The 27,865-nt window shown below is 46.6% G+C and overlaps 1 protein-coding gene across 1 annotated transcript in view; it reads left to right on the forward strand.

The window, feature by feature from the left end:
- Window positions 1-27,865, forward strand: part of LOC144499237 (myosin-binding protein C, cardiac-type-like) — a 146,172-nt gene that overhangs the window by 100,547 nt on the left and 17,760 nt on the right. The window contains exon 3 of the mRNA XM_078221356.1: window positions 26,124-26,212. Coding sequence (XP_078077482.1) covers window positions 26,124-26,212 — 89 coding nt within the window. The remainder of the gene's footprint in view (window positions 1-26,123; window positions 26,213-27,865) is intronic.

A 27,865-nucleotide genomic window follows, 5' to 3' on the forward strand; every position in this document is an offset into this window, starting at 1 on the left:
GAAACACACACACTCTCACTCAGAAACACACACACGCTCACTCAGAAACACACACACTCTCACTCAGAAACACACACACTCTCAGAAACAGACACACTCTCACTCAGAAACACACACTCTCACTCAGAAACACACACTCTCACTCAAAAACACACACACTCACCCAGAAACACACGCATTCTCACTCTGAAACACACACACTCTCACTCAGAAGCACACACTCTCTCACTCAGAAACACACACACTCTCACTCAGAAACACACACACACTCACTCAGAAACACACACACTTTCACTCAGAAACACACACACTTTCACTCAGAAACACACACACTCACTCAGAAACACACACACTCTCACTCAGGAACACACGCACTCTCACTCAGAAACATACACACTCTCATTCAGAAACACACACACTCTCATTCAGAAACACACACACACACACTCAGAAACACACACACTCTCATTCAGAAACACACACACACACACTCAGAAACACACACACTCTCACTCAGAAACACACACACTCTCACTCAGAAACACACACACTCTCAGAAACACACACACTCTCACTCAGAAACACACACACTCTCACTCAGAAACACACACACTCTCAGAAACACACACACTTTCACTCAGAAACACACACACTCACTCAGAAACACACACACTCTCACTCAGAAACACACGCACTCTCACTCAGAAACACACACACTCTCATTCAGAAACACACACACACACACTCAGAAACACACACACTCTCATTCAGAAACACACACACACACACTCAGAAGCACACACTCACTCAGAAACACACACACTCTCACTCAGAAACACACACACACTCACTCAGAAACACACACACTCTCACTCAGAAACACACACACACTCTCAGAAACACACACACTCACTCAGAAACACACACACTCTCACTCAGAAACACGCACACTCACTCAGAAACACACACACTCTCACTCAGAAACACACACACTCTCACCCAGAAACACACACATTCTCACTCTGAAACACACACACTCTCACTCAGAAACGCACACACTCCCACCCAGAAACACACACATTATCACTCTGAAACACAGACACGCACACTCAGAAACACACACACTCTCACTCAGAAACACACACAACTCTCACTCAAAAACACACACTCTCACTCAGAAACACACACACTCTCACTCAGAAACACATACACTCTCACTCAGAAACACACGCACACTCACTGAGAAACGCACACACTCTCACTCAGAAACACACACACACACACTCAAAAACACACACACACTCACTCAGAAACACACACACTCACTCAGAAACACACACACTCTCACTCAGAAACATAAACACACTCACTCAGAAACACGCACACTCTCACTCGGAAACACACACACTCTCACTCGGAAACACACACACTCTCACTCGGAAACACCACACTCTCACTCAGAAGCACACACACTCTCACCCACAAACACACACATTCTCACTCTGAAACACACACACTCTCACTCAGAAACACACACACTCCCACCCAGAAACACACACATTCTCACTCTGAAACACACACACGCACACTCAGAAACACACACGGACTCACTCAGAAACACACACACTCTCACTCAGAAACACACACACTCTCACTCAGAAACACACACACACTCACTCAGAAACACACACACACTCACTCAGAAACACACACACTCTCACTCAGAAACACAGACACACTCACTCAGAAACACACACACTCTCACTCAGAAACACAGACACTCTCACTCAGAAACACACACACTCTCATTCAGAAACACACACACTCTCATTCAGAAACACACACACACTCAGAAACACACACACTCTCACTCAGAAACACACACTCTCACTCAGAAAGACACACTCTCACTCAGAAACACACACTCTCACTCAGAAACACACACACTCTCACTCAGAAACACACACACTCTCACTCAGAAACACACACACACTCACTCAGAAACACACACACACTCACTCAGAAACACACACACTCTCACTCAGAAACACAGACACACTCACTCAGAAACACACACACTCTCACTCAGAAACACAGACACTCTCACTCAGAAACACACACACTCTCATTCAGAAACACACACACTCTCATTCAGAAACACACACACACTCAGAAACACACACACTCTCACTCAGAAACACACACTCTCACTCAGAAAGACACACTCTCACTCAGAAACACACACTCTCACTCAGAAACACACACACTCTCACTCAGAAACACACACACTCTCACTCAGAAACACACACACTCTCACTCAGAAACACATACACTCTCACTCAGAAACACACACACTCTCACTCAGAAACACACACACTCTCATTCAGAAACACACACACACACACTCAGAAACACACACTCTCACTCAGAAACACACACTCTCACTCAGAAACACACACTCTCACTCAGAAACACACACACTCTCACTCAGAAACACGCACACTCTCATTCAGAAACACACACACACACTCTCACTCAGAAACACACACACTCTCATTCAGAAACACACACACACACACTCAGAAACACACACATTCTCACTCAGAAACACACACTCTCACTCAGAAACACACACTCTCACTCAGAAACACACACTCTCACTCAGAAACACGCACACTCTCACTCGGAAACACACACACTCTCACTCAGGAACACACACACTCTCACTCAGAAACACACGCACTCTCACTCACAAACACACGCACTCTCACTCAGGAACACACACACTCTCACTCAGAAACACACGCACTCTCACTCACAAACACACGCACTCTCACTCACAAACACACGCACTCTCACTCAGAAACACACACGCACTCACTCAGAAACACACACACTCTCACTCAGAAACACACACACTCTCACTCAGAAAGACATACACTCTCACTCAGAAACACACACTCTCACTCAGAAACACACACTCTCACTCGGAAACACGCACACTCTCACTCAGAAACAGGAAGGTGGGTTGAAGTGTGTCTACTTCAATGCAAGGAGCATCCGGAACAAGGTAGATGAACTTGGGGCGTGGATTGGTACTTGGGACTACGATGTTGTGGCCATTACGGAGACGTGGGTAGAACAAGGACAGGAATGGTTGTTGGACGTTCCGGGGTATAGATGTTTCACTAAGTGTAGGGAAGCTGGTAAAAGAGGTGGAGGAGTGGCATTGTTAATCAAGGATAGTTTAACGGCTGCGGAAAGGCACTTCGTGGGGGATCTGCACACTGAGGTAATATGGGCTGAAGTTAGAAATAGGAAAGGAGCGGTCACGTTGCTAGGAGTTTACTATAGGCCCCCAAATAGTAATAGAGATGTGGAGGAAGAAATTGCTAAGCAGATTATGGATATGTGTGGGGGTCACAGGGTAGTTGTCATGGGGGACTTTAACTTTCCAAATATTGATTGGAACCTTTGTAGGTCAAATAGTTTGGATGGGGCAGTTTTTGTGCAGTGTGTGCGGGAGGGTTTCCTGACACAATATGTGGATAGGCCGACTAGAGGTGAGGCCACATTGGATTTGGTACTGGGAAATGAACCGGGCCAAGTGTTAGATTTGGTTGTGGGAGAGCAATTTGGAGATAGTGACCACAATTCGGTGTCTTTTGTTATTGCAATGGAGAGGGATAGGGCCGTACGGCAGGGCAAGGTTTACAATTGGGGGAGGGGTAATTATGATGCGATTAGGCAAGAATTAGGGGGCATAAGTTGGGAACAGAAACTGTCAGAGAAAGGAACTAATGAAAAGTGGAATTTTTTCAAGGAACAAATACTGGATGTCCTTGATAGGTATGTTCCTGTCAGGCAGGGAGGAAATGGCCGAGTGAGGGAACCATGGTTCACAAAAGAGGTGGAATGTCTTGTGAAAAGGAAGAGGGAAGCTTATGTCGGGATGAGGAAACAAGGTTCAGATGGCTCGATTGAGGGTTACAAGTTAGCAAGGAATGAGCTGAAAAAGGGGCTTAGGAGAGCTAGGAGGGGACATGAGAAGTCCTTGGCGGGTCGGATCAAGGAAAACCCCAAGGCTTTTTACTCTTATGTGAGGAATAAAAGAATGACCAGGGTGAGGTTAGGGCCGGTCAAGGACAGTAGTGGGAACTTGTGTATGGAGTCAGTAGAGATAGGCGAGGTGATGAATGAATACTTTTCTTCAGTGTTCACCAAGGAGAGGGGCCATGTTTTTGAGGAAGAGAAGGTGTTACAGGCTAATAGGCTGGAGGAAATAGATATTCGGAGGGAGGATGTCTTGGCAGTTTTGAATAAACTGAAGGTCGATAAGTCCCCTGGGCCTGATGAAATGTATCCTAGGATTCTTTGGGAGGCAAGGGATGAGATTGCAGAGCCTTTGGCGTTGATCTTTGGGTCCTCGCTGTCCACGGGGATGGTGCCAGAGGACTGGAGAATGGCGAATGTTGTTCCTCTGTTTAAGAAAGGGAATAGAAATGACCCTGGTAATTATAGACCGGTTAGTCTTACTTCGGTGGTTGGTAAATTGATGGAAAGGGTCCTTAGGGATGGGATTTACGACCATTTAGAAAGATGCGGATTAATCCGAGATAGTCAGCACGGATTCGTGAAGGGCAAGTCGTGCCTCACAAATTTGATAGAATTTTTTGAGGAGGTAACTAAGTGTGTTGATGAAGGTAGGGCAGTTGATGTCATATACATGGATTTTAGTAAGGCGTTTGATAAGGTCCCCCATGGTCGGCTTATGATGAAAGTGAGGAGGTGTGGGATAGAGGGAAAGTTGGCCGATTGGATAGGCAACTGGCTGTCTGACCGAAGACAGAGGGTGGTGGTCGATGGAAAATTTTCGGATTGGAGGCAGGTTGCTAGCGGTGTGCCGCAGGGATCAGTGCTTGGTCCTCTGCTCTTTGTGATTTTTATTAATGACTTAGAGGAGGGGGCTGAAGGGTGGATCAGTAAATTTGCTGATGACACCAAGATTGGTGGAGTAGTGGATGAGGTGGAGGGGTGTTGTAGGCTGCAAAGAGACATAGATAGGATGCAAAGCTGGGCTGAAAAATGGCAAATGGAGTTTAACCCTGATAAATGTGAGGTGATTCATTTTGGTAGGACTAATTTAAATGTGGATTACAGGGTCAAAGGTAGGGTTCTGAAGACTGTGGAGGAACAGAGAGATCTTGGGGTCCATATCCACAGATCTCTAAAGGTTGCCACTCAAGTGGATAGAGCTGTGAAGAAGGCCTGTAGTGTGTTAGCTTTTATTAACAGGGGGTTGGAGTTTAAGAGCCGTGGGGTTATGCTGCAACTGTACAGGACCTTGGTGAGACCACATTTGGAATATTGTGTGCAGTTCTGGTCACCTCACTATAGGAAGGATGTGGAAGCGCTGGAAGGAGTGCAGAGGAGATTTACCAGGATGCTGCCTGGTTTGGAGGGTAGGTCATATGAGGAAAGGTTGAGGGAGCTAGGGCTATTCTCTCTGGAGCGGAGGAGGCTGAGGGGAGACTTAATAGAGGTGTATAAAATGATGAAGGGGATAGATAGAGTGAACGTTCAAAGACTATTTCCTCGGGTGGATGGAGCTATTACAAGGGGGCATAACTATAGGGTTCGTGGTGGGAGATACAGGACGGATATCAGAGGTAGGTTCTTTACGCAGAGAGTGGTTGGGGTGTGGAATGGACTGCCTGCAGTGATAGTGGAGTCAGACACTTTAGAAACATTTAAGCGGTTATTGGATAGGCACATGGAGCACACCAGGATGATAGGGAGTGGGATAGCTTGATCTTGGTTTCAGATAAAGCTCGGCACAACATCGTGGGCCGAAGGGCCTGTTCTGTGCTGTACTGTTCTATGTTCTATATGTTCTATGAAACACGCACAATCTCACTCAGAAACACACACACTCTCACTGAGAAACACACACACTCTCACTCAGAAACACACACACTCTCACTCAGAAACACGCACACTCTCACTCACAAACAGACGCACTCTCACTCACAAACACACACACTCTCACTCAGAAACACACACGCACTCACTCAAACACACACACTCTCACTCAGAAACACACACACTCTCACTCAAACACACACACTCTCACTCAGAAACACACACACTCTCACTCAGAAACACACACACTCTCACTCAGAAACACATGCACTATCACTCAGAAACACACACTCTCACTCAGAAACACACATACTCTCACTCAGAAACACACGCACACTCACTGAGAAACACACACACTCTCACTCAGAAACACACGCACACTCACTGAGAAACGCACACACTCTCACTCAGAAACACACACACACACACACTCAAAAACACACACACACTCACTCAGAAACACACACACTCACTCAGAAACACACACACTCTCACTCAGAAACATACACACTCTCACTCAGAAACACGCACACTCTCACTCGGAAACATACACACTCTCACTCAGAAACACACACACTCTCACTCAGAAACACGCACAGTCTCACTCAGAAACACACGCACACTCACTGAGAAACACACACACTCTCACTCAGAAACACACACACACTCACTGAAAACGCACACACTCTCACTCAGAAACACACCCGCACTCACTCAGAAACACACACACTCTCACTCAGAAACACACACACTCTCACTCAGAAACACACACACTCTCACTCAGAAACACACACACTCTCACTCAGAAACACACACACTCCCTCTCAGAAACACACACACCCTCACTCAGAAACACACGCACACTCACTGAGAAACGCACACACTCTCACTCAGAAACACACACACACACTCAAAAACACACACGCTCTCACTCAGAAACACACACACTCACTGAGAAATGCACACACTCTCACTCCGAAACACACACACTCTCGCTCAGAAACACACACACTCACTCAGAAACACGCACACTCTCACTCAGCAACACGCACACTCTCACTCGGAAACACACACACTCTCACTCAGAAACACACACACTCACTCAGAAACTCCCGCACTCTCACTCAGAAACACCCGCACTCTCACTCAGCAACCCGCACACTCTCACTCGGAAACACACACACTCTCACTCGGAAACACACACACTCTCACTCAGAAACACACACACTCACCCAAAAACACAAACATTCTCACTCAGAAACACACCCGCACTCACTCAGAAACACACACACTCTCGCTCAGAAACACACACACTCACTCAGAAACACACACACTCTCACTCAGCAACACGCACACTCTCTCTCGGAAACACACACACTCTCACTCAGAAACACACACACTCTCACTCAGAACACACACACTCTCACTCAGAAACACACACACTCACTCAGAAACACACACACTCACTCAGAATCACGCACACTCTCACTCAGAAACACACACACTCTCACTCAGAAACACACACACTCTCACTCAGAAACACACACACTCACTCAGAAACACACACACTCACTCAGAAACACACACACTCACTCAGAAACACACACTCTCACTCAGAAACACACACACTCTCACTCAGAAACACACACACTCTCACTCAGAAACACCCACACTCTCACTCACAAACACACGCACTCTCACTCACAAACACACACACTCTCACTCAGAAACACACACACTCTCACTCACAAACGCACACACTCTCACTCAGAAACACACACACTCTCACTCAGAGACACACACACTCTCACTCAAAAACGCACACACTCTCACTCAGAAACACACACACTCTCACTCAGCAACACGCACACTCTCTCTCGGAAACACACACACTCTCACTCAGAAACACACACACTCTCACTCAGAACACACACACTCTCACTCAGAACACACACACTCTCACTCAGAAACACACACACTCACTCAGAAACACACACACTCACTCAGAAACATGCACACTCTCACTCAGAAACACACACACTCTCACTCAGAAACACACACACTCTCACTCAGAAACACACACACTCACTCAGAAACACACACACTCACTCAGAAACACACACACTCACTCAGAAACACACACACTCTCACTCAGAAACACACACACTCTCACTCACAAACACCCGCACTCTCACTCACAAACACACGCACTCTCACTCACAAACACACACACTCTCACTCAGAAACACACACACTCTCACTCAGAAACACACACACTCACTCAGAAACACACACACTCTCACTCAGAAACACACACACTCACTCAGAAACACACACACTCTCACTCAGAAACACACACACTCTCACCCAGAAACACACACATTCTCACTCTGAAACACACACACTCTCACTCAGAAACACACACACTCTCACCCAGAAACACACACATTGTCACTCTGAAACACACACACGCACACTCAGAAACACACACACTCTCGCTCAGAAATACATAGACTATCACTCAGAAACACACACACTCACTCAGAAACACACACACACTCACTCAGAAACACACACACTCTCACTCAGAAACACACACACTTTCACTCAGAAACACACACACTTTCACTCAGAAACACACACACACTCACTCAGAAACACACACACTCTCACTCAGAAACACACGCTCTCTCACTCAGAAACACACACACTCTCATTCAGAAACACACACACTTTCACTCAGAAACACACACACTCTCACTCAGAAACACACACACTCTCACTCAGAAACACACACACTCTCACTCAGAAACACACACACTCTCACTCAGAAACACACACACGCTCACTCAGAAACACACACACTCTCACTCAGAAACACACACACTCTCAGAAACAGACACACCCTCACTCAGAAACACACACTCTCACTCAGAAACACACACTCTCACTCAAAAACACACACACTCACCCAGAAACACACGCATTCTCACTCTGAAACACACACACTCTCACTCAGAAGCACACACTCTCTCACTCAGAAACACACACACTCTCACTCAGAAACACACACACACTCACTCAGAAACACACACACTTTCACTCAGAAACACACACACTTTCACTCAGAAACACACACACTCACTCAGAAACACACACACTCTCACTCAGAAACACACGCACTCTCACTCAGAAACATACACACTCTCATTCAGAAACACACACACTCTCATTCAGAAACACACACACACACACTCAGAAACACACACACTCTCATTCAGAAACACACACAAACACACTCAGAAACACACACACTCTCACTCAGAAACACACACACTCTCACTCAGAAACACACACACTCTCAGAAACACACACACTCTCACTCAGAAACACACACACTCTCACTCAGAAACACACACACTCTCAGAAACACACACACTTTCACTCAGAAACACACACACTCACTCAGAAACACACACACTCTCACTCAGAAACACACGCACTCTCACTCAGAAACACACACACTCTCATTCAGAAACACACACACACACACTCAGAAACACACACACTCTCATTCAGAAACACACACACACACACTCAGAAGCACACACTCTCTCACTCAGAAACACACACACTCTCACTCAGAAACACACACACACTCACTCAGAAACACACACACTCTCACTCAGAAACACACACACACTCACTCAGAAACACACACTCTCACTCAGAAACACACACACACTCTCAGAAACACACACACTCACTCAGAAACACACACACTCTCACTCAGAAACACGCACACTCACTCAGAAACACACACACTCTCACTCAGAAACACACACACTCTCACCCAGAAACACACACATTCTCACTCTGAAACACACACACTCTCACTCAGAAACGCACACACTCCCACCCAGAAACACACACATTATCACTCTGAAACACAGACACGCACACTCAGAAACACACACACTCTCACTCAGAAACACACACAACTCTCACTCAAACACACACACTCTCACTCAGAAACACACACACTCTCACTCAGAAACACATACACTCTCACTCAGAAACACACGCACACTCACTGAGAAACGCACACACTCTCACTCAGAAACACACACACACACACTCAAAAACACACACACACTCACTCAGAAAAACACACACTCACTCAGAAACACACACACTCTCACTCAGAAACATAAACACACTCACTCAGAAACACGCACACTCTCACTCGGAAACACACACACTCTCACTCGGAAACACACACACTCTCACTCGGAAACACACACACTCTCACTCGGAAACACCACACTCTCACTCAGAAGCACACACACTCTCACTCAGAAACACACACACACTCACTCAGAAACACACACACTCTCACTCAGAAACACAGACACACTCACTCAGAAACACACACACTCTCACTCAGAAACACACACACTCTCACTCAGAAACACACACACTCACTCAGAAACACACACACTCTCACTCAGAAACACACACACTCACTCAGAAACACACACACTCTCACTCAGAAACACACACACTCTCACCCAGAAACACACACACTCTCACTCTGAAACACACACACGCATACTCAGAAACACACACACTCTCGCTCAGAAATACATAGACTATCACTCGGAAACACACACACTCACTCAGAAACACACACACACTCACTCAGAAACACACACACTCTCACTCAGAAACACACACACTTTCACTCAGAAACACACACACTTTCACTCAGAAACACACACACACTCACTCAGAAACACACACACTCTCACTCAGAAACACACGCACTCTCACTCAGAAACACACACACTCTCATTCAGAAACACACACACTTTCACTCAGAAACACACACACTCTCACTCAGAAACACACACACTCTCACTCAGAAACACACACACTCTCACTCAGAAACACACACACTCTCACTCAGAAACACACACACTCTCACTCAGAAACACACACACGCTCACTCAGAAACACACACACTCTCACTCAGAAACACACACACTCTCAGAAACAGACACACTCTCACTCAGAAACACACACTCTCACTCAGAAACACACACTCTCACTCAAAAACACACACACTCTCACTCAGAAACACAGACACACTCACTCAGAAACACACACACTCTCACTCAGAAACACACACACTCTCACTCAGAAACACACACACTCACTCAGAAACACACACACTCTCACTCAGAAACACACACACTCACTCAGAAACACACACACTCTCACTCAGAAACACACACACTCTCACCCAGAAACACACACATTCTCACTCTGAAACACACACACGCATACTCAGAAACACACACACTCTCGCTCAGAAATACATAGACTATCACTCGGAAACACACACACTCACTCAGAAACACACACACACTCACTCAGAAACACACACACTCTCACTCAGAAACACACACACTTTCACTCAGAAACACACACACTTTCACTCAGAAACACACACACACTCACTCAGAAACACACACACTCTCACTCAGAAACACACGCACTCTCACTCAGAAACACACACACTCTCATTCAGAAACACACACACTTTCACTCAGAAACACACACACTCTCACTCAGAAACACACACACTCTCACTCAGAAACACACACACTCTCACTCAGAAACACACACACTCTCACTCAGAAACACACACACTCTCACTCAGAAACACACACACGCTCACTCAGAAACACACACACTCTCACTCAGAAACACACACACTCTCAGAAACAGACACACTCTCACTCAGAAACACACACTCTCACTCAGAAACACACACTCTCACTCAAAAACACACACACTCACCCAGAAACACACGCATTCTCACTCTGAAACACACACACTCTCACTCAGAAGCACACACTCTCTCACTCAGAAACACACACACTCTCACTCAGAAACACACACACACTCACTCAGAAACACACACACTTTCACTCAGAAACACACACACTTTCACTCAGAAACACACACACTCACTCAGAAACACACACACTCTCACTCAGAAACACACGCACTCTCACTCAGAAACATACACACTCTCATTCAGAAACACACACACTCTCATTCAGAAACACACACACACACACTCAGAAACACACACACTCTCATTCAGAAACACACACAAACACACTCAGAAACACACACACTCTCACTCAGAAACACACACACTCTCACTCAGAAACACACACACTCTCAGAAACACACACACTCTCACTCAGAAACACACACACTCTCACTCAGAAACACACACACTCTCAGAAACACACACACTTTCACTCAGAAACACACACACTCACTCAGAAACACACACACTCTCACTCAGAAACACACGCACTCTCACTCAGAAACACACACACTCTCATTCAGAAACACACACACACACACTCAGAAACACACACACTCTCATTCAGAAACACACACACACACACTCAGAAGCACACACTCTCTCACTCAGAAACACACACACTCTCACTCAGAAACACACACACACTCACTCAGAAACACACACACTCTCACTCAGAAACACACACACACTCACTCAGAAACACACACTCTCACTCAGAAACACACACACACTCTCAGAAACACACACACTCACTCAGAAACACACACACTCTCACTCAGAAACACGCACACTCACTCAGAAACACACACACTCTCACTCAGAAACACACACACTCTCACCCAGAAACACACACATTCTCACTCTGAAACACACACACTCTCACTCAGAAACGCACACACTCCCACCCAGAAACACACACATTATCACTCTGAAACACAGACACGCACACTCAGAAACACACACACTCTCACTCAGAAACACACACAACTCTCACTCAAACACACACACTCTCACTCAGAAACACACACACTCTCACTCAGAAACACATACACTCTCACTCAGAAACACACGCACACTCACTGAGAAACGCACACACTCTCACTCAGAAACACACACACACACACTCAAAAACACACACACACTCACTCAGAAACACACACACTCACTCAGAAACACACACACTCTCACTCAGAAACATAAACACACTCACTCAGAAACACGCACACTCTCACTCGGAAACACACACACTCTCACTCGGAAACACACACACTCTCACTCGGAAACACCACACTCTCACTCAGAAGCACACACACTCTCACCCACAAACACACACATTCTCACTCTGAAACACACACACTCTCACTCAGAAACACACACACTCCCACCCAGAAACACACACATTCTCACTCTGAAACACACACACGCACACTCAGAAACACAAACGGACTCACTCAGAAACACACACACTCTCACTCAGAAACACACACACTCTCACTCAGAAACACACACACTCTCACTCAGAAACACACACACACTCACTCAGAAACACACACACACTCACTCAGAAACACACACACTCTCACTCAGAAACACAGACACACTCACTCAGAAACACACACACTCTCACTCAGAAACACCGACACTCTCACTCAGAAACACACACACTCTCATTCAGAAACACACACTCTCATTCAGAAACACACACACACTCGGAAACACACACACTCTCACTCAGAAACACACACTCTCACTCAGAAAGACACACTCTCACTCAGAAACACACACTCTCACTCAGAAACACACACACTCTCACTCAGAAACACACACACTCTCACTCAGAAACACACACACTCTCACTCAGAAACACATACACTCTCACTCAGAAACACACACACTCTCACTCAGAAACACACACACTCTCATTCAGAAACACACACACACACACTCAGAAACACATACTCTCACTCAGAAACACACACTCTCACTCAGAAACACACACTCTCACTCAGAAACACACACACTCTCACTCAGAAACACACACACTCTCATTCAGAAACACACACACTCTCACTCAGAAACACACACACTCTCATTCAGAAACACACACACTCTCACTCAGAAACACACACTCTCACTCAGAAACACACACTCTCACTCAGAAACACGCACACTCTCACTCGGAAACACACACACTCTCACTCAGGAACACACACACTCTCACTCAGAAACACACGCACTCTCACTCACAAACACACGCACTCTCACTCAGGAACACACACACTCTCACTCAGAAACACACGCACTCTCACTCACAAACACACGCACTCTCACTCACAAACACACGCACTCTCACTCAGAAACACACACGCACTCACTCAGAAACACACACACTCTCACTCAGAAACACACACACTCTCACTCAGAAAGACATACACTCTCACTCAGAAACACACACTCTCACTCAGAAACACACACTCTCACTCGGAAACACGCACACTCTCACTCAGAAACACGCACAATCTCACTCAGAAACACACACACTCTCACTGAGAAACACACACACTCTCACTCAGAAACACACACACTCTCACTCAGAAACACGCACACTCTCACTCACAAACACACGCACTCTCACTCACAAACACACACACTCTCACTCAGAAACACACACGCACTCACTCAGAAACACACACACTCTCACTCAGAAACACACACACTCTCACTCAAACACACACACTCTCACTCAGAAACACACACACTCTCACTCAGAAACACATGCACTATCACTCAGAAACACACACTCTCACTCAAATACACACACTCTCACTCAGAAACACACGCACACTCACTGAGAAACACACACACTCTCACTCAGAAACACACGCACACTCACTGAGAAACGCACACACTCTCACTCAGAAACACACACACACACACACTCAAAAACACACACACACTCACTCAGAAACACACACACTCACTCAGAAACACACACACTCTCACTCAGAAACATACACACTCTCACTCAGAAACACGCACACTCTCACTCGGAAACATACACACTCTCACTCAGAAACACACACACTCTCACTCAGAAACACGCACACTCTCACTCAGAAACACACGCACACTCACTGAGAAACACACACACTCTCACTCAGAAACACACGCACACTCACTGAAAACGCACACACTCTCACTCAGAAACACACCCGCACTCACTCAGAAACACACACACTCTCACTCAGAAACACACACACTCTCACTCAGAAACACACACACTCTCACTCAGAAACACACACACTCTCACTCAGAAACACACACACTCTCACTCAGAAACACACACACTCCCTCTCAGAAACACACACACCCTCACTCAGAAACACACGCACACTCACTGAGAAACGCACACACTCTCACTCAGAAACACACACACACACTCAAAAACACACACGCTCTCACTCAGAAACACACACACTCACTGAGAAATGCACACACTCTCACTCCGAAACACACACACTCTCGCTCAGAAACACACACACTCACTCAGAAACACACACACTCTCACTCAGCAACACGCACACTCTCACTCGGAAACACACACACTCTCACTCAGAAACACACACACTCACTCTGAAACTCCCGCACTCTCACTCAGAAACACCCGCACTCTCACTCAGCAACCCGCACACTCTCACTCGGAAACACACACACTCTCACTCGGAAACACACACACTCTCACTCAGAAACACACACACTCACCCAAAAACACAAACATTCTCACTCAGAAACACACCCGCACTCACTCAGAAACACACACACTCTCACTCAGAAACACACACACTCTCACTCAGAAACACACACACTCTCACTCAGAAACACACACATTCTCACTCAGAAACACACACACTCTCACTCAGAAACACACACACTCCCTCTCAGAAACACACACACCCTCACTCAGAAACACACACACACACTCAAAAACACACACGCTCTCACTCAGAAACACACACACTCACTGGGAAATGCACACACTGTCACTCAGAAACACACACACTCTCGCTCAGAAACACACACACTCACTCAGAAACACACACACTCTCACTCAGCAACACGCACACTCTCTCTCGGAAACACACACACTCTCACTCAGAAACACACACACTCTCACTCAGAACACACACACTCTCACTCAGAAACACACACACTCACTCAGAAACACACACACTCACTCAGAAACACGCACACTCTCACTCAGAAACACACACACTCTCACTCAGAAACACACACACTCTCACTCAGAAACACACACACTCACTCAGAAACACACACACTCACTCAGAAACACACACACTCACTCAGAAACACACACTCTCACTCAGAAACACACACACTCTCACTCAGAAACACACACACTCTCACTCAGAAACACCCACACTCTCACTCACAAACACACGCACTCTCACTCACAAACACACACACTCTCACTCAGAAACACACACACTCTCACTCACAAACACACACACTCTCACTCAGAAACACACACACTCTCACTCAGAAACACACACACTCACTCAGAAACACACACACTCACTCAGAAACGCACACTCTCACTCAGAAACACACACACTCTCACTCAGAAACACACACACTCTCACTCAGAAACACACACACTCACTCAGAAACACACACACTCTCACTCAGAAACACACACACTCTCACTCAAAAACGCACACACTCTCACTCAGAAACACACACACTCTCACTCAGCAACACGCACACTCTCTCTCGGAAACACACACCCTCTCACTCAGAAACACACACACTCTCACTCAGAACACACACACTCTCACTCAGAACACACACACTCTCACTCAGAAACACACACACTCACTCAGAAACACACACACTCACTCAGAAACACACACACTCACTCAGAAACATGCACACTCTCACTCAGAAACACACACACTCTCACTCAGAAACACACACACTCTCACTCAGAAACACACACACTCACTCAGAAACACACACACTCACTCAGAAACACACACACTCACTCAGAAACACACACACTCTCACTCAGAAACACACACACTCTCACTCACAAACACCCGCACTCTCACTCACAAACACACGCACTCTCACTCACAAACACACACACTCTCACTCAGAAACACACACACTCTCACTCACAAACACACACACTCTCACTCAGAAACACACACACTCTCACTCAGAAACACACACACTCACTCAGAAACACACACACTCACTCAGAAACACACACTCTCACTCAGAAACACACACACTCTCACTCAGAAACACACACCCTCTCACTCAGAAACACCCGCACTCTCACTCACAAACACACGCACTCTCACTCACAAACACACACACTCTCACTCAGAAACACACACACTCTCACTCACAAACACACACACTCTCACTCAGAAACACACACACTCTCACTCAGAAACACACACACTCACTCAGAAACGCACACTCTCACTCAGAAACACACACACTCTCACTCAGAAACACACACACTCTCACTCAGAAACACACACACTCACTCAGAAACACACTCACTCTCACTCAGAAACACACACACTCTCACTCAAAAACGCACACACTCTCACTCAGAAACACACACACTCTCACTCAGAAACACACACACTCTCACTCAAAAACGCACACACTCTCACTCAGCAACACGCACACTCTCTCTCGGAAACACACACACTCTCACTCAGAAACACACACACTCTCACTCAGAACACACACACTCTCACTCAGAAACACACACACTCACTCAGAAACACACACACTCACTCAGAAACACGCACACTCTCACTCAGAAACACACACACTCTCACTCAGAAACACACACACTCTCACTCAGAAACACACACACTCACTCAGAAACACACACACTCACTCAGAAACACACACACTCACTCAGAAACACACACTCTCACTCAGAAACACACACACTCTCACTCAGAAACACACACCCTCTCACTCAGAAACACCCGCACTCTCACTCACAAACACACGCACTCTCACTCACAAACACACACACTCTCACTCAGAAACACACACACTCTCACTCACAAACACACACACTCACTCAGAAACGCACACTCTCACTCAGAAACACACACACTCTCACTCAGAAACACACACACTCTCACTCAGAAACACACACACACTCACTCAGAAACACACACACTCTCACTCAGAAACACACACACTCTCACTCAGAAACACACACACTCTCACTCAAAAACGCACACACTCTCACTCAGAAACACACACACTCTCACTCAGAAACACACGCACTCTCACTCAAAAACGCACACACTCTCACTCAGAAACGCACACACTCTCACTCAAAAACGCACACACTCTCACTCAGAAACACACACACTCTCACTCAGCAACACGCACACTCTCTCTCGGAAACACACACACTCTCACTCAGAAACACACACACTCTCACTCAGAACACACACACTCTCACTCAGAAACACACACACTCACTCAGAAACACACACACTCACTCAGAAACACGCACACTCTCACTCAGAAACACACACACTCTCACTCAGAAACACACACACTCACTCAGAAACACACACACTCACTCAGAAACACACACACTCACTCAGAAACACACACTCTCACTCAGAAACACACACACTCTCACTCAGAAACACACACACTCTCACTCAGAAACACCCGCACTCTCACTCACAAACACACGCACTCTCACTCACAAACACACGCACTCTCACTCAGAAACACACACACTCTCACTCACAAACACACACACTCTCACTCAGAAACACACACACTCTCACTCAGAAACACACACACTCACTCAGAAACACACACACTCACTCAGAAACGCACACTCTCACTCAGAAACACACACACTCTCACTCAGAAACACACACACTCTCACTCAGAAACACACACACACTCACTCAGAAACACACACACACTCACTCAGAAACACACACCCTCTCACTCAGAAACACACACACTCTCACTCAGAAACACACACACTCTCACTCACAAACACACACACTCTCACTCAGAAACACACACACTCTCACTCAGAAACACACACACTCTCACTCAGAAACACACACACTCTCACTCAAAAACGCACACACTCTCACTCAGAAACACACACACTCTCACTCAGAAACACACACACACTCACTCAAAAACGCACACACTCTCACTCAGAAACACACACACTCTCACTCAGAAACAAACTGGCCCCGATTTTCCCAAAGTTTTCCGGGCGTCGGGCCTTTACCGCGAGCTGCACCCTATTCCGTGCAGATTGCGCCTTTACCGACACCCGATTCGGGCGGGTGTCCGGCCCGCGCCCGAATCAGGCGGCCTGACGATTTAAATGCATTTGCATGTATTTAAATCGACTTAATGAACCGCGCGCCCAACTCTACCGCCAAATCCCACTTTCCCGTCTTCTGGCCCGATCCGCGTCCGCGCTGTTACCGACCTGCAAAATAAAAGTCTGAAGTCGTCGCTGCAGCTTCCGAAGAGCGGGGTCAGAGACTGCAACGGCTCTCTGACCCAGGTCATCCTCGAGGGGCTAGATGGCCTACTCCTGCTCCTATTTCTTATGTTCTTATCCTCTGGTAAAGGGGGGGTGGGGCGGGGGGGTGGGTGGCGTGGCACCCAGATCATTCCCTGGTCGGGGGGGGGGGGTTCCGCTGCCAGTCTGCGGCCGATCGGTGGGGAGGGAGAGGGCAGGTACACTACCAGCCACAGCCATCTCTCCCGCTCTCTTGCCCCTGCAGGGAAGAGTAATCTGTGGCTGGTGGTGTACCAGTGATGGTGTATCCCTTTACAGGCCCAGCTTGGTCCTTCTCCAGTGTCTCCTCTTGGCCTTGTACTGATCTTGTTGCCGGTTTTCATGTGGATCCACGGTGGAATCGGCCGGTTCTGCATCATCTTCTTAGCGAGGAATCGCTTCATCCTGAAGGTTTTGTGGGATGGCATGGCCGCACGTCCACTCCGGCAGGAGGGATTTGTTCCTGCAGTGGGGAGAAGGGATCGCCCGCAGAGTGGCAGCGGACCCCCCCCCCCCGCCCCGCCGATCAGAGGATGATCTGGATCCCGCCCCCCCCCCCCCCCCCCGCCCCCCCCCCACCACCCACCCACCCCGGCCCCCCAACCAGAGGATGATCGTCAGAGAGCCGCTCTCTCCACTCTCTGCTTTTTCTTTCGCGCGCGGATGCGCTCTGTCAGATTTTTCTCGAGCTGTGCATGCGCAGTTCAGAGCTCCGATCGGTCCGCCAGCGCTAAGCCCCGCCCACAGCGCGAATCGGACCGGACCAATGGGTCTCTTTACAGAAATTGATAATGAGCCATTTTGCAGGATGGTGTCCAGGATGGAGTGAGCTCACACCAAGCTCACAATGAACAAATTACACCAGACAATGTATGAGCAACGATGAGATTCATTAATTCAGCGATAGTACTGCTTTAAAAATAGAAGATGGGAATTTGGTGATGGAATATTCTGTTCCAATACCACATTCATCCAACAGAAGTGACCTTTTAGAAAGTACATCTGCACCTTTCCACCAACAATGGTTATCAAGAATGTTCACAGTCAAAGTCAAAACTAGACATGAAATCAAGCCACGCATTGTCAACCTTTTCAAATTAGAAGACAGTGATCTTGATACTAAAGCAAGTCCGCTAAATCTTGAGGGGAAACCAAGACATGGATCCCTTTGCAGACTTTCAGCGTCCTCTGCACACTTTGCTCTGCTACTCAACTTCGTGTCATCTGTGAATTTTGACACACTACACTTGGTCCCCAACTCCAAATCATCTATGTAAATCGTAAACAATTGCGGTCCCTGAGGCACACCGCTAGTCACTGATCGCTAATCAGAAAAACACCCATTTACCTCCACCTTTTACTTTCTGTTAGTTAACCAATCCTCTATCAATGCTAATACATTACCCGTAATACCATACATCTTTATCTTATGCAGCAGCCTTTGGTGCGGCACCTTGTCAAATGCCTTCTGGAAATCCAGATACATCACATCCACAGGTTCCCCATTGTCCATTGCGCAAGTAATGTCCTCAAAGAATTTCAGTAAATTAATCAAACATGAATCTATGCTGCGTCTTCCCAATGGGACAATTTATATCCAGATGTCTCACTATTTCTTCCTTGATGATAGAACAAAGAAAATTACAGCACAGGAACAGGCCATTTGGCCCTCCATGCCTGCACCGACCATGCTGCCCGACTTAATTAAAACCTCCTACCATTCCGGGGACCATATCCCTCTATTCCCACCCTATTCATGTACTTGTCAAGATGCCCCTTAAAAGTCACTACCGTATCCGCTTCCACTACCTCCCCCGGCAACGAGTTCCAGGTACCCACTACTCTCTGTGTAAAAGATCTGCCTCGTACATCTCCTTTAAACCTTGTCCCTCGCACCTTAAACCTATGCCCCCTAGTAATTGACTCTTCCATCCTGGGAAAAAGCTTCTGACTATCCAAGATTCAAAATAGATTCAAACATTTTCCCCACTACAGAAGTTAAGCTAACTGGCCTATAGTTACCCGCCTTTTGTCTACCTCCTTTTTGAAACAGTGGCATCACATTTGCTGTTTTCCAATCTGTGGGAACCACCCCAGAGTCCAGTGAATTTTGGTAAATTATCACAAGTACATTTGCTATTTCCCCCGCCATCTCTTTTAGTATCCTGGGATGCATTCCATCAGGGCCAGGAGATTGTCTACCTTCAGCCTCATTCGCTTGCCCAACACTCCCTCTTTCGTGATAATGATAGTTTCTAGGTCCTCACCTGCAATAGCCGCCTTGTCATCAATTTTTGGCAAGTTATTTGTGTCTTCCACTGTGAAGACCGACACAAAATACCTGTTCAATGCCTCAGCCATTTCCTCATTTCCAGTTATTACATCCCCCTTCTCATCCTCTAAAGGACCAATGTTTACTTCAGCCACTCGTTCTCATTTTATATATTTGTAGAAACCTTTGCTATTTTTTTAATATTCTGAGCTAGTTTATTCTCGTAATCCATCTTACTTTTCTTTATAGCTTTTCTCGTAGCTTTCTGTTGACCTTTAAAGGTTTCCCAATCCTTTAGTTTCCCACTAATCCCACTTTGTTTGCATTTTCTTTCAATTTGATACCCTCCTTTATTTCCTTAGATACCCATGGCTGATTATCTCTTTTTCTACAGTCCTTCCTTATCACGTATATACTTTTGCTGAGCACTGTGAAAAATCGCTTTGAAAGTCCTCCACTGTTCCTCAATTGTCCCACCATAAAGTTTTTGCTCCCAGTCTACCTTAGCCAACTCCTCCCTCATCCCATTGTAGTCTCCTTTGTTTAAGCACAAGACACTGGTATTGGATTTTACCTTCTCACGCTCCATCTGTATTTAAAATTCAACCATACTGTGATTGCTCCTTCTGAGAGGATCCCTAACTGTAAGATCATTAATTATTCCTGTCTCATTACGCAGGACCAGATCTCGGATAGCTTGCTCCCTTGTAGGTTCCATTACATACTGTTCAAGGAAGCTATCGCGGATACATTCTATGAACTCCTCCTCAAGGCTGCCTTGACCTACCTGACTTGACCAATCGACATGTAGATTAAAATTCCCCATGATAATTGCCATACCATTTTTACATGCAAAAGTTATTTCTTTGTTTATTTCTCACCCCACTGTGGTGTTATTATTTTGCGGCCTCTCGACAACGCCTATCAGTGACTTTTACTCCTTACTATTTCTAATTTCCACCCAAATGGATTTCAACCTTTTTCTCCATAGCAACTATATCATCTCTCACTACCGCCCTGATGTCATCCTTAAATATCAGAGCTACACCTTACCTTCCTGTCTGTTCTTCCGAATAGTCTGATACCCCTGGATATTTAATTCCCAGTCATGACCACCCTGCAACCATGTCTCTGGAATGGCCACTAAATCATGCTCATTTGCGATTTGTGCCGTCAACTTATTTACCTTGTTTCGAATGCATTCAGGTGAAGTGCCCTTATGCTAGTTTTTGTACCTTCTTTTTGAATCCTAACACCTCCATTAATAACATCTGCTGAGTTCTCCTTCCTTTTAACATTTTTTCCTGATTTTCGATGTAGTCGGAACCTTCTCCCCACATCCTAACCTGCTGCTTTGCTTCCCATTAACCATTATACTTCCTGTAGTTTTACTCTTCCCTTGCCCCCACTTGCTAGTTTAAAGTCCTTGTGACCACCCTATTTATCCTTTTCGCCAGAACAGTGGTTCCAAATCGGTTCAGGTGAAGACTGTCCCAATGGTACCAATCCCTCCAGTTCCAATTCCTCCTGTTCGAATCCCACCACGCCAGTTGGTGAAATTTGAAATCAGTAAAAATCTGGAATTAAAAGTCTAATGATGACCTTGAAACCATTGTCAACTGTTGTAAAACCCAACTGGTTCACTAATGTCCTTCGGGGAAGGAAATCTGCCATCCTTACCTGGTCTGGCCTACATGAGACTACAGACCCACAGCAATGTGGTTGACTCTTAATTACCCTCAGGGATGAGCAATAAATGCTGGCCCAGACAGTGACACCCACATCCCATGAAAAAATAAATAAAAGATGTTAACAGGATGTTTCCCCTCATGGGAGAATCAAGAACTAGGGGCATAGTTTAAAAATAAGGGGTTCCTCATTTAAGGAAAGCAAGAGAACAGTGACCACGACACCACACAACCCTGCCACAGCAACCTCTGCAAGATGTGCCGGATCATCGACACGGATACCATCATCTCACGTGAGAACACCATCCACCAGGTACACGGTACATACTCTTGCAACTCGGCCAACGTAGTCTACCTGATACGCTGCAGGAAAGGATGGCCCAAGGCATGGTACATTGGGGAGACCATGCAGACGCTATGACAACGGATGACTGAACACCGCTCGACAATCACCAGCCAAGAGTGTTCTTTTCCTGTTGGGGAACACTTCAGCGGTCACGGGCATTCGGCCTCTGATCTTCGGGTAAGTGTTCTCCAAGGCGGCCTTCACAACACACGACAACGCAGAGTCGCTGAGCAGAAACTGATAGCCAAGTTCCGCACACATGAGGACGGCCTCAACCGGGATCTTGGGTTCATGTCACACTATCTGTAACCCCCACAACTTGCCTGGGCTTGCAAAATCTCACTAACTGTCCTGGCTGGAGACAATACACATCTCTTTAACCTGTGCTTAACCCACTCTCCACTCACATTGTCTGTATCTTTAAGACTTGATTCCCTGTAAAGACTCATATTCCAACCATTATTTTGTAAATTGAGTTTGTGTCTTTATATGCCCTGTTTGTGAACAGAACTCCCACTCACCTGATGAAGGAGCAGCGCTCCGAAAGCTAGTGGCTTGTGCTGCCAAATAAACCTGTTGGAATTTAACCTGGTGTTGTGAGACTTCTTACTGTGTTCCTCATTTAATAGTAAGAGTTTTAACAGCACCAGGTTAAAGTCCAACAGGTTTATTTGGTAGCAAATACCATTGGCTTTCGGAGCGCTGCTCCTTTGTCAGATGGAGTGGAAATCTGCTCTCAAACAGGGCACAGAGACACAAAATCAAGTTACAGAATACTGATTAGAATGCAAATCTCTACAGCCAACCAGGTCTTAAAGATACAGACAATGTGGGTGGAGGGAGCATTAAGCACAGGTTAAAGAGATGTGTATTGTCTCCAGACAGGACAGCCAGTGAGATTCTGCAAGTCCAGGAGGCAAGCTGTGGGGTTACTGATAGTGTGATATAAACCCAACATCCCGGTTTAGACCGTCCTCATGTGTGCGGAACTTGGCTATCAGTTTCTGCTCAGCGACTCTGCGCTGTCGTGTGTCGTGAAGGCCGCCTTGGAGAACGCTTACCCGAAGATCATTTAAGACAGGGAGGACGAGGAGAGACAATTTGTTCTCTGAGGATCATGTGTCTTTGGAATTCTCCACCTCAAATCATTGGATGCTGGGTCATTGGATATATTCAAGACTGAATTGGACAGATGTTTAATCCACAAGGCAGCAAAGAGTTATGGAGGGGCACAGGAAAGGGAATTTAAAGCCAAAAGCAGAGCAGCCATGCAGAGCAGGTTCGAGGGGACCTATTTCTGACATTCTTATGACCCTGCTCCTGGCCCTGAAGGGGTGTGAGTAGATATCTTGCTCCCAAGGCCTAAGCCACTACAATGAAGATTCTATGATAAGACAAGGTGCTTTTGGTCAGGCCTGTGCCATCTCTTGCCTCCCTCACCTCAAAATGTAAGTGATTGGCTGGCCAGTTTGTTTATGGTTCCATTAGGTTACTGACCAGCAACTAAATCCTCAGTGAGAGCTGGTCCCAGAACTGGAAGGACTCTTGAACACTAACCCAGAATGCTGTTCTGATTGGAATTATTGCTCCTGTCAAGTCAGGGACAGCTATCCCATACTGCAGAGGAGAAAACAAACTGTTGCTTTCCCCACCCCACTCCTATCTTGTGCTCAGATCAGTGCTGACACAGCCTGCCACTTCCCAGCCATGGTTAATATGAGGGGCAGCTCGAGGTTTGACAAGGGGTTTTGATATTTGTGGATATATTGAAATATCTGTCTCTTCCTGGCTGTCTCTTCACCAGTTAGGCCGCACTTGGAATATAGTGTTCAATTTTGGTCGCCACACTACCAGAAGGATGTGGAGGCTTTGGAGAGGGTACAGAAAAGATTTACCAGGATGTTGCCTGGTATGGAGGGCATTAGCTATGAGGAGAGGTTGGAAAAACTTGGTTTGTTCTCACTGGAGCGACAGAGGTTGAGAGGCAACCTGATAGAAGTCAATAAGATTATGAGAGGCATGGACAGAGTGGATAGTCAGAAGCTTTTTCCCAGGGTGGAAGAGTCAATTACTCGGGGGCACAGGTTTAAGGTGCGAGGGGCAAGGTTTAAAGATGTATGAGGCAGATTTTTTACACAGAGAGTAGTGGGTGCCTGGAACTCATTGCCGGGGGAGGTAGTGGAAGCGGATACGGTAGTGACTTTTAAGGGGCATCTTGACAAGTACATGAATAGGATGGGAATAGAGGCATATGGTCCCTGGAAGGGTAAGGGGTTTTAATTAAGTCGGGCAGCATGGTCGGTGCAGGTTTGGAAGGCCGAAGGGCCTGTTCCTGTGCTGTAATTTTCTTTGTTCTTTGTTCATTGTAGAACGACCCAGGATCTGTCTCCCTCGCAGCCTGCGGCAGAAGGTGATGAAGGTGGTAGGCGAGCCAGTGAACTTCATGATCCCTTTCCAGGTGAGTAAACTCATTGTATCAAAGTCTACTGCCTGCCAAAGACAGCAGCTCTCAATCCCATGCCCCAATCATCTCTCTTCCCTTTGTGTGAAAGAACTGGGAACAGTGAGCGGGAACTTTGGGACAGTTGAACTGCAGCAGGATTCAGAATGGGAGAAGGGAAACAGCAGGCAGTTTCAGCTATGGGCCTCAGAGTGAGCTGTGGGTGCAGCTAGGCGACTGGTGGTGGGGAGAGGAACGGGAGCAGGATATGGGAATGTGGGATTGCACTCTCCTGGGAATGGGAATAGACAATCTGTGGGCACTGTGCTGGATTTGGAATGAACTCTGGATGAACACAGCTCCCTGGAGGAAGGACTGTTGAAAGGCAGCAGTTAAAGAGAGGCCTCCCTCTCTCTGACATGACCATTCAGCAAGTTCACACGGACAGCTGCTGATGTGCTGGAATGTCAGGCAGTCCAAACAAATACTCTGGACATGTTCAGCAGTAATCTTCATGTTGGCTCGAGCATTGAATGCCAGAGACTGATCATGTGTTAATGTTAACCCTTTAATGTTAATGTTAAAGTGTTAATGTTAAACCTTCAAACCAGGGTCACAGAGGGGCAAAACTTTACCACACTAAATACCCTGAGGATGGGGTGATTTCCCCCCCTGCCACCAGTCCAACAGGAAAGGAAGCCCCTTACATACATTCTGAAGGTGCAGGGTCATGCAAATCAGGATTAAGAAAATACCTACTCTCATTCTAATGGGAGCCCATCACCATGTTTGCAGATATGCCTGTGCAATCAGACTATTGCCGTGTTCACCAACATTTGTAACGCGCTATCTGGCTGAGTGACAACATCTCACTTTCTGAGTCAGTCATAAATTTGAATCCCAACCAAGAAACTTCAGGGAGTGCCGCACTGTCAGAGGGTCAGTGCTGAGGGAGCGCTGCACTGTCAGAGGGTCAGTACTGAGGGAGTGCCGCACTGTCAGAGGGTCAGTACTGAGGGAGTGCTGCACTGTCAGAGGGTCAGTGCTGAGGGAGTGCTGCACTGTCAGAGGGTCAGTACTGAGGGAGTGCCGCACTGTCAGAGGGTCAGTACTGAGGGAGTGCTGCACTGTCAGAGGGTCAGTACTGAGGGAGTGCCGCACTGTCAGAGGGTCAGTACTGAGGGAATGCTGCACTGTCAGAGGGTCAGTACTGAGGGAGTGCTGCACTGTCAGAGGGTCCGTCCTGAGGGAGTGCTGCACTGTCAGAGGGTCAGTACTGAGGGAGTGCTGCACTGTCAGAGGGTCAGTACTGAGGGAGTGCTGCACTGTCAGAGGGTCAGTCCTGAGGGAGTGCTGCACTGTCAGAGGGTCCGTCCTGAGGGAGTGCTGCACTGTCTGAGATGTTTCTTTTTGGATAAGGTGCTAATTGAAATTGGGTGTTTCATCTCAGGTTGATTTTAATGATTTCCTGATCCTGTTGAGGAAGTATTCTGGATATTTTTGAGTGTTCTGACCATTGTGATTGGAATGGATTATTAGGCCAAGGTGATTGGAATGGATTATTAGGCCAATGTGATTGCAATGGATTATTAGGCCATTATTGATATTCTCTGTGTGGCATCTTCCTTTGTGTTAACTGAACCCCCATTTTCAATCTTAATCCACTTCCCC

The sequence above is a fragment of the Mustelus asterias genome, chromosome 9, assembly GCF_964213995.1.
Source record: "Mustelus asterias chromosome 9, sMusAst1.hap1.1, whole genome shotgun sequence".
NCBI classification, from domain to species: Eukaryota; Metazoa; Chordata; class Chondrichthyes; order Carcharhiniformes; family Triakidae; genus Mustelus; species Mustelus asterias.